At 47.5% G+C, this 16,929-nt stretch overlaps 1 protein-coding gene across 1 annotated transcript in view; it reads left to right on the top strand.

The window, feature by feature from the left end:
• The first annotated feature begins 239 nt into the window (after positions 1 to 239).
• Positions 240 to 16,929, top strand: part of LOC144942658 (rho guanine nucleotide exchange factor 5-like) — a 39,672-nt gene continuing 22,982 nt past the window's right edge. Inside the window, exons 1-11 of the mRNA XM_078869456.1 lie at positions 240 to 269; positions 1,645 to 1,867; positions 2,216 to 2,584; positions 4,244 to 4,357; positions 6,006 to 6,134; positions 7,543 to 7,665; positions 8,079 to 8,198; positions 8,659 to 8,677; positions 8,806 to 8,849; positions 15,361 to 15,674; positions 16,666 to 16,826. Coding sequence (XP_078725582.1) covers positions 243 to 269; positions 1,645 to 1,867; positions 2,216 to 2,584; positions 4,244 to 4,357; positions 6,006 to 6,134; positions 7,543 to 7,665; positions 8,079 to 8,198; positions 8,659 to 8,677; positions 8,806 to 8,849; positions 15,361 to 15,674; positions 16,666 to 16,826 — 1,643 coding nt within the window. The 5' untranslated portion in view covers positions 240 to 242. The remainder of the gene's footprint in view (positions 270 to 1,644; positions 1,868 to 2,215; positions 2,585 to 4,243; positions 4,358 to 6,005; positions 6,135 to 7,542; positions 7,666 to 8,078; positions 8,199 to 8,658; positions 8,678 to 8,805; positions 8,850 to 15,360; positions 15,675 to 16,665; positions 16,827 to 16,929) is intronic.

Genomic DNA, 16,929 nt, shown 5'->3' with positions numbered 1-16,929 from the left:
GTTAAGACGATACAGGGGGCAGTGGGTGGGGGGGGTCTGTGTATGTTGAACTTCTTTCGTAACCAACCAGAGTGGAGGGCGAAGGACAACAAACGAAAGAGAAGCAGCGGTTCGCTGCGATTGCTCTCCGCGTTTACGAGTCAGGAAAGAAATGGGCCTCCCCCCCGCCCCCCCTTCTCCCCGTGATGGGGTATTTAAGCTGTGCTGTGCTGCCATTCCGTTAAAACGACAGAGTTCTCTTCATGTTTCAACTTGGACGGCCACACACGGTAAGTAAAGTTGTTTTTATAAAGGGATATTACACAAGTTATGCTTGGACACCCACGAATGAATTCTCATAGAGGAAATGCATTTTGTTTGACACCGTTGCCAGCACGTTCAGAGTAAATTTCACAAATGTAATGTTGAGTTTGCAATCGTGAATGGAAAATGTTTGAGGGAGCTTCGTAAGCAATCACTGACCTGGCATGGCAGTTTCTCCAACTGAATTGCATCATTATCTATCCTGCCGATTTAAAAAAAAACACATTTAAGCGTGGCTATTTAGCTTTTTTAAACCAAATGGCTTGTGGTCCATATTTTTTTTATTTGTTGGGTGTTAATACTGCATGCATGTTTATTTGATGTAGATTTCCCTCGGGTGTTAAGTGCGCTGTATGAATAAAGACCGAGTGAAATGTCATTCCATGTGACGCCTCCAGCAGTGGGTTGATCATGGCGAATTATGACATTTTATTGTAACACTGTAGGAATGCAATTTGACTCTTTGTAAGTTGTACGTAATGTACACTTTTTTTTTACTTCACAATACCGTATGCGTCCATTTATACCGGGGTGCCTGTTCTTCATCATCGACTCAACATGTTTAAGTCAGCTTCTTTTCTCTCTGCGTTAAGTCGACGGTATCCTGTCTACAACGTGTCCTTTAAAATGCGACGTAAATTAACAATCGTTGCATTTGGTAGTCGTGCCGATCTTACGGGGGACGAAGGCTATCATGAAGGTGCTATGTGTACGATTTGTAAGATTTACAGAACGTTTCTGGCTTGAGTCTCCTGCACAACTGGCCAAACTGTGATGAACCGCAGACTGTGAACTTCTTTCTCACCATACATAGCCAATCGTGCTTATTGGAGGTGTAGGGGAAGGACAAAAAACAAAACTCACATTTTTAATGCACTTAATTCTACAACATCAATCAGAAGTTGGGCATGCAGTTACACTCTCTCCAAGGCAATTTTAAACTAAACCATATCTTATTTTACCATTTGAGGCCTAGTGAGCTAGTTGTGGCTCTTTTTCAGAAGTGACCTGGCCACAAACGATAGATCAACGAAGTGGCTTATCACGTGGAAACTTATAGCAATCGAATACATGTTTTTAAATGTGGAGGGGAAAAAGCAGAGGACCCAGAGAAAAATCCACGCGACCACATGAAGAACATGCAAAGTCCAAATATACAGCAGACGGTGGGGTGGGGATGAAACTCACGACCTCCTGTGTGCCAGGCGAGGTAGTTAACATCGCGGCGCTCCACTTCACAGAGACGACTTGAAATACAAAATGATGATACTGCTGCTGCTGATGACTACTTCAAATGTAAGTGATTTGCACTTATTGCTGTCGCTATTGTTGTTGTTTTAGGAGTTCTCCGGGATGAGCGGAAACACCCTGGAGTCCAACAACATGGCTGTGAGGAAGCTGAGGGCTCGCTTCGAGGCGATGAACAGCATCGAGAATAATTTCCCGGGAAGAAATGAACAGCAACAACAACAACAACAGCAGCAGCAACAACCGGTGCCCATCCCCGCTCGGAGGAAACCAAGCATCAAACCCAAACCCAATATGAGTCAAATCCGCAGGAATAGTAAGACCCGATTCTCTTCCTCTTCTTAATTTTCCTCGTCACTCAATTGATGCTTTCCTTAATATACATTAGGAAAAAAAATTATGCTAACAAGGAATTGGCCGAATATCTTAATGGGGGATTCCTCCTAAAATAAATAATTATCTAAACTCAATGATACTTTTTTGGGACAAATTATTTAAATTTTTGTAAGATGGAATTTCCATAACATCTCATTGCAGCTCCCTCGTGCAATTATCTTCAGACTAAGCCAGCTTTTTTTCCTCAAAAAATAATGGCTTATCATAAACAAATCGATGTTCGTGTGTGTGTGTGGTGTGTCTTTGGTACGGACCATTTAAAACTCAGGACAAGGCCAGATCCGGCGCAAGTCTCAGATCAACCCGTCGGAACTGGAGCAGAGCACGCGGACAGAGCCCGCCGCGCAAGACGTGGCAGACGCCCCCGTCGACTCGCCGCGAGCTCACCAGCACCTCCACGCCGATCTCCACCCTCGGGCGCTTTCCCCGTTACCGCCGCTGCCGCCGCCGCCAGCCGGCAGGAGGGACGGAGCCCCGTCCAACGGCAACGCGGCCCAGGGTCGTGACCTCGAGACGGCGGGACGGGGGCAGACGTACGAAGAGCCGGAGGAGGCGTCCGAGGGTGCCGACGGAGAGGAGAGCGACGGCTACGAGGACGTTCCAACCGCCACGCCCGACGATGACCGCGACAGCGAGGGTGCGTTCTGTCACGTCTGGGACCGTCTGTCAATCAAGTCGGTTGGATAAGTGAAACCGAGTCGAATCGGTTGCTTGAACTCAATGAATGGACTGAAAATTGCGACCTTACTAATTAGACGGTGGCGGGTTTAATTTATATTTACACGCCGCAGCTGTGCGTGTGTGTAGCTAGCGCCACAGCTGTGCGTGTGTGTGTAGCTAGCCCCGCAGCTGTGCGTGTGTGTTGCTTGTGCCGCAGCTCTGCGTATATAGCTAGCCACCGCAGCTCTGCGTGTGTGTGTAGCTAGCACCGCAGCTGTGCGTGTGTGTAGCTAGCACCGCAGCTGTGCGTGTGTGTGTGTAGCTAGCCCCGCAGCTGTGCGTGTGTGTGTGTAGCTAGCACCGCAGCTCTGCGTGTGTGTGTAGCTAGCACCGCAGCTCTGCGTGTGTGTGTAGCTAGCACCGCAGCTGTGCGTGTGTATGTAGCTAGCACCGCAGCTCTGCGTGTGTGTGTAGCTAGCACCGCAGCTGTGCGTGTGTGTGTAGCTAGCACCGCAGCTGTGCGTGTGTGTGTAGCTAGCACCGCAGCTGTGCGTGTGTGTGTAGCTAGCACCGCAGCTCTGCGTGTGTGTAGCTAGCACCGCAGCTGTGCGTGTGTGTGTAGCTAGCACCGCAGCTGTGTGTGTGTGTGTAGCTAGCACCGCAGCTGTGCGTGTGTGTGTAGCTAGCACCGCAGCTGTGCGTGTGTGTGTAGCTAGCATCGCAGCTGTGCGTGTGTGTAGCTAGCACCGCAGCTGTGCGTGTGTGTGTAGCTAGCACCGCAGCTGTGCGTGTGTGTGTAGCTAGCACCGCAGCTGTGCGTGTGTGTGTAGCTAGCACCGCAGCTGTGCGTGTGTGTGTAGCTAGCACCGCAGCTGTGCGTGTGTGTGTAGCTAGCACCGCAGCTGTGCGTGTGTGTGTAGCTAGCACCGCAGCTGTGCGTGTGTGTGTAGTTAGCACCGCAGCTGTGCGTGTGTGTGTAGCTAGCACCGCAGCTGTGCGTGTGTGTGTAGCTAGCACCGCAGCTGTGCGTGTGTGTGTAGCTAGCACCGCAGCTGTGCGTGTGTGTGTAGCTAGCACCGCAGCTGTGCGTGTGTGTGTAGCTAGCACCGCAGCTCTGCGTGTGTGTGTAGCTAGCACCGCAGCTGTGCGTGTGTGTGTAGCTAGCACCGCAGCTGTGCGTGTGTGTGTAGCTAGCACCGCAGCTCTGCGTGTGTGTGTAGCTAGCACCGCAGCTGTGCGTGTGTGTGTAGCTAGCCCCGCAGCTGTGCGTGTGTGGATTGCGCCGCAGCTCTGCGTGTATGTAGCTAGCACCGCAGCTGTGCGTGTGTGTGTGTGTAGCTAGCACCGCAACTGTGCGTGTATATCTAGCACCACAGCTGTGTGCGTGCGTGTGTAGCTAGCACTGCAGCTGCGTGTGTATAGCTAGCACCGCAACTGTGCGTGTATATCTAGCACCACAGCTGTGTGTGTGTGTGTGTAGCTAGCACCGCAGCTGTGTCTGTGTGTATAGCTAGCACCACAGCTGTGTGTGTGTGTAGCTAACGTCACAGCTGTGCGTGCGTGTGTAGCTAGCACCGCAGCTTTGCGTGTGTGGATTGCGCCGCAGCTCTGTGTGTGCGTTTGTATTTCCCTACAGAGCTTGAGCTTGCCAGTGACTACAGCGAGGATGATCAGCACAACCCACCAGAGTTTCCTACGCAGGAGGTTCATAGAATACTTGTCCGATGCCCTGCGTTGCCACCCAAAAAAGGTGGGTTGTCTGGCCTACTGACCAATAACCACTACCACCACACGAAACATCGTGACCCTGAGCAGTCCTCCGACATAATCTCTGCTCTCTGTGCTATTGAACGCTGCTTGGTCTGTTCCGTAGTTTTAAGCTAGTTGCGGAAATTACACATTTATATGGCACCTGGGCCGCTCCTTCCTGTGAGGCCCTGTGCAGTTGCAGTGCCTGCACACTACCGTAGTCATCCCACAAAGACAAACGGTTCTTGTTTCATCCCCGTTGTCGGGATGGTGGTCTCAGTGGAACATTGGTTTTAGAGAGGGTACTTGCCAAATTCAGCATCACCTGTCTGGATATATGCATGTACCCGTCTTCTGATTACATGTGCGTGTTCAGTTCGTAGCCTCGTCTCACTTTGTTGACTTTAGCGTCATACTCGATAGTAAATAAGTTTCCTTGTTAACTTATGGAGTGATTGTACATTTATACGTGTTTATCACAAGACCTAAAGTCACGTGGAACTTTAAGCTCGCACTGGAGTGAGACCTGTCAGCCTTCAAGAATGTCTTGTAAATGTATTGTCTTGAGTGGTGAATGTTTGGCAGCTTAACAAAACCGTGACTTGCAATGTCCCGTGAAGATTTACAGCAGCTACGGTGACAAGAGGACTGTCCTGGTAAAACCAGGACACATGGCAACCATTAGTTGGTGTATGCAAATGTGCATGTGATACTGTGTGTGTGCTCGCTAACAGCACTTGCCCCTACAGTCTGTTAAGGCTATACGGGGGATCTTTATCTTTGTGTGGAGCGGTTGTGTGTGTGGAGCGGTAGTGGGAGCGATAGTGTAGCGGTTAGCGCGCTGCACTATGAACCCAGCGCCCCGGGTTCGATTCCCGCTCACGGCCAACACCACCAGTGACGATTATCTGAACCGGTCCTGGGCCTCCCCTAGGTCGACTCGGCCTCAAATGAGTACCTGGTGCAGTGTGTAAATATCGCCACTGGGGAGACAAAGGCGGTCGAGCGTGGTGCTGACCATTCCGGCCTTCATAGGTGCTCGCTAACAGCACTTGCTCCTTCACTCTGCTAAGGCTATACGGGGGATCTTTGTCTTTTGTGTGTGTGGAGCGGTAGTGTAGCGGTTAGTGCGCTGTGCTACGAACCCGGCGACCCGATTTCAATTCCCGCTCACGGCCATCACCAGTGACGATTATCTGAACCGTTCCTGGGCCTCTCCTAAGTAGACTGCCTCAAATGAGTACCTGGCGCGGTGTGTAAACATCGCCACCAGGGAGATAAAGGCGGTCGGGCGTGGTGTTGGCCACTCGCACCCTCCTGTACCATGCTGGCCTTCATAGGTGCTCGCTAACAGCACTTGCCCCAACGGTCTGTCAAGGATAGAAAGGGAGATATTTGTTTTTATACCATCCCAAGGTCGCCTTGGTATCGCTGAGCCTGCTGTAATGTAGTAAAAACACGTTTTATTGACCCTTGCCAATCTTTGTTCACGCTTATTATGCTAGTCGGCTATACTCGATTTAAGGAATGTATTGGGAAATCGTGGACAGATGGCAACCCTCCGAGCAGGATGTGTTGATTTTTGACAGCCAATGTTACCGTGAGTCAAATCAAGTCTGCCTCACTCTTCTTTTGTGCCCTGACGTCAGCAGCAGCAAAGCTGCCCGTGCCTAGTTCTGCGAAGGGAGGCGATGAGCCCTCGTTGAAGATCCCGCCAGGCGACGCGAGGAGGCTTTCCTTGCCAGGCCTTCAATTCACACAGGAAATGGGCCAATCTGGTGGGGGCCCTCGCATCGTCCAACACATTCGGTGTCAACGCTTGCATCCGAGTTCTTAAATTGTTTCAGTTTTCTTCATTTGCGCATTGCAGCGTCGCGGGATACAATTGAATGAATGACGCGATATAAAATGAAATTATGATTTGCCTTTCGCACAAATGTGCACGTGCAATTTGTGGAACGGGAAACGTTTAGACGACACGCCTGTGAAATTTCGATGTAAAGCTTTCGTGACTGCAGGGATTCATCTTCTTGGTTCTTTCGGTAAAGTCACGTAGAAGGGAAGTAATAAAATAATAAAAATAAAACATAATAAAATAATTCTCACGACGTTTCGGCCACAACGCAAGCAGCCGTCCTCAGGTGAAGAACAGGTCTTCCCGACAGACCTGTTCTTCACGACAGACCTGGTCTTCACCTGAGGACGGCTGCTTGCGTTGTGGCCGAAACGTCGTGAGAATTATTTAATGTTTTATTTTTATTATTTTATTATTTACCTTCAACGTGACTTTACCGAAAGAACCAAGAAGACACGCCTGTGTTTTTGTCGACTGGAAGTACGTTCAGCTCCTACCAGCTAAACTGTAAGGCGGACTTTTGCCGGGATTGGGTGTGTAAGAGAACAAAACAATCTGCGAGATCCAGCGGTGAACGGGACAACCCACACACTGCAACTTGCAGACGTCTTGGAACGGAAAACGGTGAAAGTCCCAGGAAGACATTTGGATTCGCAGGACTGCAGCGTCAAAAAGAGACGATGATCTCCTGAAACTCTTTTTTGTTATTTCACCACTCCCCACATTTTTAGCACTCGCATTCACACGAGCTGCGAGACGCCGAGACACTTTCCTGTTCATGGGAAATATTTGCATTTGGCCATACCATCAAGCCAAGCACCCACAATGAAATACCAATGCCCTTGTAGCCTTACCCATAGCACGTGTGTGTGGTGGGACCAAACTTACTATTTAATTAAACTATTTTTATTTTACCAGTTTGGGCCCACTGAGCTATTCAGCTCTTTTTCAGAAGTGACCTGGCTATCACAAATGATAGCTGAACGGAAGTGACTTATCACATGGAAATTTATAGCATCCAAATACTCGAAATGCATGTTTATAAATGTGGAGAGAATAACCAGAGGACCCGGAGACAAATCCACCCGACCAAGGGGAGAACACGCAGTCTCCAAATATACAGGCGTCAGGGTCGGGATCGAACCCACGACCGTCTGTATACCAGGCGAGGTAATTAACATCTCGTCATCCGTGGCGAGATGTTATTGGGAAGGACCAGGTGTCAGATTGGCAATTCTATTTTTAGAATGTGTTTAATTTTGAAATCCAATGTTATCGATAGTTATTTGAAGCCTGTCGCGCACTCTGCTGTGGTGTCCACATGTCGGCAGGAACCAAGCCGCCCGTGCCCACGCCTGCCAAGAGCGAGGAGCCCTCCTTGCAGATCCCACCGAGTGACAGCAGGAGGTTTTCCCTACCGGGCCTGCAGGTTTCGGATCGAAAAAGCCAGTCTGGTAGGCCCTCGCGTCATTTTTAACGGGTCGTGGTCGATGGAAGAGCGATCGGGTGTGCAGGCTCTGCAACTGCAAGGGCCCAGCTGCCAGGCTATGAAGAGGAGGGTGAAGAAATTATGATGGTGCGGGAGGGCCCAATTAATGATTTGTTACCAGGCCAATTCCAACTGTGCTACGCATTGCGAACACTCCGTTAAATTTGAGAACTTTTAATTGTTTGCTTTTCCTTATTATTTTGTGCCAGTCGTGTTGAATCAACATGCACGAGCATCTGTCGCTATGACCGATAAGGCATAGGGAGGCCTTCATCCAGCGGAAGATTGACGAAAAGGTTGTAGGGTGTTCATTTATGTATTTACTAATTGGGTGTTTTGTACATCTTTTGACATGCCCGTTGCCCTGTCGTTTTGTAGAGTGGTATTACGACATCATGCCCAGCGACTCGACTGAGAATTGGACAGATGAACCTTCACATTCTCAGGCGTCCTCCACTCTCGAGTGCCCTGCCCAGCCACAGAAGCAATACAAACCAGGTTTGTCCGCATTGGAATGAGCCATCACGTACATTTTTATCGCTATTTTATTTTAACATATCCATCTTTCCACGTAAAAAAGAAAAACCCTAATTATATTTTTTTACATCGGTCACACGGCCTTAATAAGGAGGAGGCAGATTGTCTGCTTATTCATATTGTTACTTAGTCGGCACAACCCCCGTGATATGTTTCATCTTAAGTTCAGCTTAGGTATGCTATATTAGCATTTCTTAACTCCTGTCCTCACGAAACACCAAAACGTCACTCTTACCTGACGGGTGAAATGTAGTATATTGCATAATCCTGATTGTGACTGTGTTAAGAATCATTCCGATAGGATGTTTAAAATAAAAATAAACACCGAGGATAATGATCATAATATTGGAAATGACTGCTCACTGTGCTACGGATTGGAGATCGATTCAAAGCAATGTTGTTGTTCTTTTCCCATTTCTAGGCTCACCAAGGAGATCCAGGTAAGGGAAACTTTAGACCATGTAACAGGTGTGTTGGCCTTGCATATTCACGTAATTCCCTGTGCTCTGTGTGACACTTTAAAGTTGCGCTGTGGTCTCGAATAAATCATCCATTCACCTCTCTCCAGGAGCCCAACTCCAACGAGAGGAAAGAAAAATTATCTTCAAACAGGTTAGTTTGAGAGCTGTTGCTCATAAACTGTATGTAATGTCATCATTACTTTAAATAAACAACCATAATGAATTACAGCCGTTAGTCAAGTCGCTGCTTGATGAATGCCTCCCCACTCTTGTCTCACTCGTCGCGGGGGGGGGGGGTCGACTGTTTAGTTCAGTTTCATTTACTTGGCATAACCCTGTGAGCCATTCGGCTCTTGAATCGGGTGCAACCGCAACAAACAAAAACATGAACAAGAAACATCTTAAAGTGACGACACGCAAACAGAAAAATCTAGGAAAAAACGGGCCCAATGGAGTGCTTTTTTTGACCATACTGACCATACTTCACCAAATTGGTAAGTGCGGGTTTGGTGGCGGAGTGGGGTTGGCCCAGGAACGATGAAGAAAGAGATGACTCGTCAACCGATGTTAGCACTGGCCGGCAATCCATCAAAGGTTGCTGGGTTCATGGCGCAGTGCAACGTTTGATTGTCTCCACTGGGCCTTCTATATTTTCTCTTCTTTGACACTCTTCTAAATAGTTTTGATGATGTCTCCTATTGCTATGCCTCGCATGCACACTCTCGTGCCACAGTCCACGCAAACGAATGTAAGTTATTTGTTTACATTTGTTCTCATTCTAGTACCAGGTAAATTTGTACGGTTAGTGACAAACGTCAACTTTTGTAAACTTGGATTTCCAGTACTTTGCGAATGTTTAGTTATATCTTAAAGAAAGATGCAACCCCCCAAAAAAAAAACAAGTTAAAATGTAACTTGTAACCATTTACCCTAAGCTGCGCATCCCGGCGTCCCTGATAGCTGCATTAATGACAATTACAAGTCTCATTTGCAGTGGCGGCTCCTGCAAAATCTCTCAGGGGGGGCAAATGTCTGGATGATTTATACGGATAAGGTCCACCCATGCAAAGGATAAATTAACAGCTTAAGCATGTAAAGGCAACTTCACTTCTTTAATATTAATGAAAAATAAAGTGACTCTTACAATACATCTTGTTTGTTTCTATCTCACTATTAATACAATCCACTCAAGTTTCTTTTATTAAAGATTCCACTAGGTGGCGACAAATTATATTGTTGGATGAAACGTGCTTACGTATGATGACGTAAGCACGTTAGTGCGAGCCCTCCCGGAAGCCATAGAGAATGCATTGCAGCGCCCCCCGTTCGAAAAAAAACATCTTTGAATGTAAGTCTATGGGAACACTCTGGGCGATTCTCAGCCGGAGTGAAATCGCCCAAAAAGAGGCGGTACTCCACAGAACGTGACATGACGCTGATTGGACTATATCCAGAGGCACAGTGACGGCTAGCGTGACTCTGTGGTTGAATGACATTGGTGGTGCGTCGCCCAATCGCCCTAATGAAGAAACAGCCCCTGCTCATTTGACTTTCAGCGTGAATGGAGTGCTTTTAAAAAGCTGTGACATCTCTGTGGGCATTAGAAGAGTGCTCCACGTTACAAACCCCTGTTATCTTTACAAACTCAGCTTCCTGGATGCCAAATACAGCTGTCACGCCACTGAACATCGACTGTATTTTAGGGTCGTTTACGGCCAACAAATGCCTCCTTTGTTACTTGTGCAATATTGCTTAAGGACCCTGTACTCGCCCTCTGCAATCCAGATGTTTATGTTTTGCTTGTGTTTGCTGTTGTGCTCACGTGCCACGGGTCTCCCTTCTAAATGACCCTTGTAAAATAGTCTGGGCGACTGGCTAAACAGGACCGCCGTCCATGTAACATATCAACAAACTTAATCTGAATTTCGATTTAAAGCTTTCGTGACTGCAGGGATTCATATTCTTGGTTCTTTCGGTAAAGTCACGTAGAAGGGAAATAATAAAAATAAAAAATAAAATTCTCACGACGTTTCGATTGCAACACCTGATGATGATTGCTTGTGTTGCAATCGAAACGTCGTGAGAATTTTATTGTTTTAATTTTATTATTTTATTATTTCCTTTACCGAAAGAACCAAGAATATGAAACTTAATCTGTTTAAGGTTGTAGATTCAGCCTGGATGTGCCTTAACGTTAATCAGTCTTGGAGGTTTTTTTTCTCTATGGTCTAATTTTTTTTATTTTAAACTTTACACTTAGCTTCATTACAGAGCATAGGTTGTTCGGCGGTATTTCAGTAAAAAACAAGTGATTTGTGAAGTTGTGGTTTGTAAGCGCAGATTGCTAAAAAAATCCATGCATTTGTCAATAAAAATTCCCGAAAAGGGCAAGCTATATATAATAGACTGTTCCGGCAAATGGTCTCTGTTCATAACAGAGAGAAAGAGATGCCAGAGAGAGTGAGTATGTGATAGTTGGAGAAATATATTTTCCCAATTTTGTTAGAGTGATGATGTTGGCTCCACATCATGAGATGTCCAAAATGTAGAACTATCGAGCGTTGTGTTGCCGCTGGGTGGGTAATCCTCCAAGCCCACAGCGCCAGGTTTCACGGCTGTGCGGTGCGCGGTGAACGGCTTGCAGACCACACGAGCGTAAAATAACTCTTGTTTTGTTGGTGGTAACACGCGTCCCGCAGCAAGAAGATGTCTGGGTTCGACTCCTGACCCGGGCGCCTCTCTGTGCAGATGTCCTTATGTTCTCCCCCCTTTTGTCCAAAGGGTTTCCTCTGGGTTCCTCAGTGTTTTCACATAGCTAAACAAAGAAAAAACATAGATTCTAACTGGAATTGGCCAAACATCCAAATGCTAACAAAAATGCCCCGCAAAATTGTTCAATTGCGCTTACACATCTTCTTGCTGCGGGACACACGTCCCGTAGCAAGAATATGTCTGGGTTCGACTCCTGACCCGGGTGCCTCTCTGTGCAGAAGTCCTTATGTTTTCCCCCCTGTCGTCCAAAGGGTTCCCTCTGGGTTCTCCAGTGTTTTCACATAGCTAAACATAACATAGATTCTAACTGGAATTGGCCAAACATCCAAATGCCAACAGAAATGCCCCGCAAAATTGTTCAAGTGCGCTTACACACAGCAACATCGCTCTTGATTGCGGAAAAACATTAACAGGGCTCTTCTTGAGAATTGGTGAGGCCTTCCTGGATACATTGGCAGAGTAGCAGTTGTAAGGAAAGTGATAATAATACTAATGAGACTATGGTTGGGTTGGTATGAGATTACAAAGCCAAGTCAACTAAGATCTGCAGAATTCACCCTTCTGTGCATACCTCGATTCCAGCTGCGTTCCTGGGGTGAGCGGGCGTTTGCTGTGTCTGCGCCAAGGTTGTGGAATTCACCACCATTGGAAATTCGTTCCTCTGACAATGTGGATACTTTTAAGTCTCGCCTTAAAACCACGATCTTCTCCGTCTCTCTCGGCCTCTCTCCTTATTCTTGCAAGGCGCCTTGAGACGTTAGTGGAAGGCGCCTTACAAAGAAATGTAAATGATTATTATTAGAGCAGAAATTTCAGATTAATTTCGCCCTGCTTTTGGAGCTCGAGTTTCTAGCTGTTGGACAGAGAGAATGCCTTGGGCTTATTCTAAGCGACGAATGGGGAATTCAACGTTTGCCTATGAGTGTTCGCGCGTGTGCGTGCGTGATCTTGCTGGAGCCCGACCATCCAGATGTTGCAGAAGTAATCCGAGTTTATTTTAAGTTCTATAGGAAGTGTACATTTTTTGGGTGGGAGGAAGTCATCAGCGGTTACTCAACGGAAAGAGACTGTGTCCCACTATGGAAATGTTAAATTTCAGAATCAAAATCCTTATTTAGACTGGAGGAATCTGATGAGCTATGAAGCTCTTTATCACGGCTGTCAGCGTTAGTGAGATGAGTGCTTCTTCAAGTCTTGATTAGGCACGAGGGGAGTATGCTCTGAATGCAGGGAGCGGTTGGCGCAGTGGTGAGCGCACTGTGCTACGAACCCGGCTAATGTGAGTTTGGTTCCGTGGCATGGCTGTCATCAGTGGCGAGTGGTATTTGAACCAGTCCTGGAGCTCACCATCTTCACCAACCGACACTCACCAACCGACACTCACCAACCGACACTCACCAACCGACACTCACCAACCGACACTCACCAACCGACACTCACCAACCGACACTCACCAACCGACACTCACCAACCGACACTCACCAACCCCCATGACCAGCACAGCATGAACAGGCCTTTATCCAGCAGTGAATGTACAAATGGTCGTGAATTACAATAACTTTTGTAATCATTGGAATCAACTTAATACAATCAAAACCCATAGGGTTGTATATTGTCAATTTACATTGCCTTATCGTAGGTGTTCTGTATACTGTGTATATTGTCTAAGTCCGTAATAGAGCACCAACTAGTTGTTACATGAGAGCAGTGGTGCAGTGGTTAGTACTGACTGCACCACTAATCCCCCAGACATACCATTGGTATGTCATTTTTAACACTGATCATTGGCTCACTTTTTAGTCGACATACAGTGTGTAATTAACGCACCGGATAGCTTCGCTTGAAACACGTAACAAACCACACCGTCTCTCGTTGGTGCGGAGCTGAATTGAGTAGCAACGCTTAATCTATGTCGAAAGTTTGAATTGTGCATGAATGTTGAACTTCTTTCGCACCGCACGTAGCTAACCGTGCTAAATCGGAGGTGCTTAGGAGGCCGAGTGTGAGAACCACTCATGTCCTCGGAGAATACTCGGAGTATGCACGAGCTGTTCCCAACAATGCACACACGGACACGAACCTGCTTCTTCCACGCTGTGTTTCAACCACCACACCACTGCAGGTCAACACACTCTCCCTCCACTGCTTCTTCCATCACGCGGCTCGGCTTTGCAAGTCCCGATCCAGCCTCTTATTACCTTGATTCAAGCAATACTGTTCGTTGCTGGCCGCTCGACGTTTTTGGGCCATTGGGGCTGTGCTCGGCTGCTGTTTTTAAAAAGAACATAAAATAAAAAAGCATTCCAAGTAAAACTTGGGCTCACAATTCAGCATTTAAAAAAAAGCAGAATATGCTTAAGTTCCACAAGCAACCCGTTCACGGTTGGTATTATTACAAAAGTTCCTTTATTCAACACGTGGTTACACTCCGTATGCGCTTGATTCAATACTTTGTCCACTGAGTTTCAAGAGTTATCGGTCAATTTTCCACTTGGGTACAATGGCTTATTCTGAATTGAGAGGAACTTGAACATCTGTTTTGGATGATGTCGTAGGAATCTGTGATGTAGAACAAAGCTCTCACCGCGAAAAAAACGGGCAGATGTCAGTGGGGCAGTTGCGAGGATTGTGGGTAATCATTTGCACACCAGGTGTGCTACGGTATGGAACCCAGAGTGATCCATTTTCAAAGCTACATGAAGAAAAAAAAAGTAATTAACAAAAAGTAATTATTACACAGCCTTTCCTGTGGAAGGCAGAACCCTCTTTTTTAATTTAAATGGCCCTTCAAAGGTCAGAGTTGTAAATGTGTAAACACCCTCGTAAGGAGGATAATTTTAGGAAGGCAATACCGTGACGCATGTGCCCAGACTCGACTCTATTTCAGCTGGGGAAGGCCACCATGCCGCTCTATTCCAAAGACGACCATGGCACAAGACTCCAACTTTGACCTTTACCCCCTGTGTATCGATAACTCAACGTTAATGTGCCATTTTATTGACGGACTGCTATTGCGTAGTGTTGTCTTGGTGTGGCCTGGGACTGTTTTGTTGTTTTTTCTGCCTTGCCCAAGCTTGATAATTAGGACTTGTATAAAAAAAAATGGTATTTTTTTCCTTCATATTGGGTGACTTACCATTTACCTCTATTTTGCCCTCCTATCGTTGTTTTTGTGTATTGTTTGCTGTTGTAACTTGGTGACCCGCCCATACTGTGGACGCCTGTGAAAAATAACTTCATAGCTCATCGGATTCCTCCTCCAGCCTAAATAAAGTTTCTCATTCCGAGTGGTGGCAGTCGTAGGAAATTGCAGTTACCGAGAGTTATAGAGTGACGCAGAGTTACGTAGAGTTACGTGGAGACAGATTGGCCCTCATCCAGCAGTGTAAAATGAAGGCTGTTTATGGTGCACATAGGAGAAAATTATGGGGATGGTTTAGTGATGGTGATCGTATAATGATCACGATTGCACAACGATGATGGGTATAATAGCAGTAATGGTCGTGTAAGTATAATGATGGCCATGGTAGAGTGATGGTGAGAGTATAATGACGATTATACAATGACGGTGAGAGTTACATGTGGTGACGGCGTGATGATGGCGATTGGACAGCAGTGGGTGCTGCTGTAATCGCAGCGATAGTCTGGTGACGGTGCCGATAGCAATTGTGGGGGTTTAATGATGGCGATGGCATAATCGTGGCCATGGTGCAATGATGATGGTGTAACGATGGCGATTATAACAGGTGGCGACGGTGTAACGATGGAAATTGCACAGCGATGGGTGCTGCTGTAATCGCAGCGATAGTCTGGTGGCGATGCCGCTAGCAATGGTTGGGGGTATAGCGACGGCGCCGGCTTAACGAGGTGGCACTGATCGTGGCATGCAGCGCCGCTGTACCAGGACTACCACCGCATGACGCTGAACCGCAAAATCAACCACCAGCGGCGGCTGCCCTCCTCCTCGGGGACAATCAGCGAGTCCGAGGACGAGTTTGACAGCGACGACGAGTACGAGTTCCCCGAGCTGGAGCTCGGGGCAGGGGAGTCGCGGGGGAGGGACGAGGAACGCCGCGAGAGCGTTGCACTGCTGCAGCTGCAGCAGCAACAGCAGCAGCAGCGCATGCTGTGGCAGCACCTCCCGCACGTGATCGCCAGCGGTGTCCTCGCGTCGCTGAGCGGCGACGTCAAGAAGCAGCAGGAGGTAGGCGTCGCGTGGCGTCGCGGTGGTGAAATGTTAACGACCTCGCCTTCTGTGCAGGAGGGTTGTGGGTTCGATGCTGACCGTGACGCCTGCTGCTGTATATTTGAAGTTTGCGTGTTCTCCCCGTGGTCGCGTGGATTTTTCTCCGGGTTCTCCAGTTTTTCCCTCCACATTTAGAATCGCCGTGCGTTTAGAGTATTTGGCTGCTATAAATTTCCGCGTGATGAGCCGCCACTTCGTTGAGCTATCGTTTGTGGTCAGGTCGCTTCTGACAAAGAGCTATACAGCTCGGTGGGCCTTATCTGGTAAAATACAAAAGGTTTAAATAAATAGTTGATTTGATCCCGCCACACGCGGCCTTGTTGAGAACCCCAGAGTGGCTTGCACAGGCTTTGGTGTACACGTGCTCTCTGGGTAGGCTACGAGGGCATTGGTATTTCGTTGTGGGTGCTTGCCTTGAGGGTGTGGCCAAATGCAAAAATTTCCCGTGAGCAGGATAGTGACTCGCTGCTTGTGTGAATATGAGTGCTAAACATGTGGGGAGTGGAAGTACAGCGGTTAGCACGCTGCGCCACGAACTCTGCCAACACCAGTGGCGGTTATCTGAACCGGTCTTACACCCCTCCCTCAACCCCTTCACCAACTCGCACGGACCAATGTGGTGAAGTATGGTCAATCAACCTCCATGACCAATACGACATTGGTAACGTCGCATGCTGAGCATTGTGATGTGAATTATGGTGTGTGATGTGCTACTGCTGTGTTGCAAATCGTGACATGGCATGTATCATGAATTGTGGTGTGAAGTTTGACGTGAATTGTGCGTTGTCATTGTGTTATGGATTGTGGGGTGTGATGTATTGTGGGTAGTGTATTTAGATGTAATCGGAGTTGTGCTGTGAGGATGTGATGATTGTAGTACGGATTGTGTAGGGAGATGCGGTCAGTGGGCGATGTATATTATCTCGCTCGCTCTCCCGGTTTTGTGCAGGCCATGTTCGAGGTGCTGACATCAGAAGCCTCTTACCTGAAGAGCATCAGCATCGTCACGGATGTCTTCATGACATCCGAAGAGCTCAACCAAACCCTGAACATGGAATCGAAGAAAGCGCTCTACTCCAGCATCGCCGATGTCAAGAAAGTCACGGAAAGGTACCGGCGTTAGTGAGGATGGGCATCGTGTATTGACGAGTCTGACAAAAATACCGCGTTGGTCATCGTGATGTCTAGAGAAACGGGTATATCCATACAATTT

The sequence above is a fragment of the Lampetra fluviatilis genome, chromosome 28 (assembly GCF_964198595.1).
Source record: "Lampetra fluviatilis chromosome 28, kcLamFluv1.1, whole genome shotgun sequence".
Taxonomy (NCBI): Eukaryota; Metazoa; Chordata; class Hyperoartia; order Petromyzontiformes; family Petromyzontidae; genus Lampetra; species Lampetra fluviatilis.
Note: the sequence above shows the minus strand (reverse complement) of the source record. Positions and strands in the feature narration are given on the sequence as shown.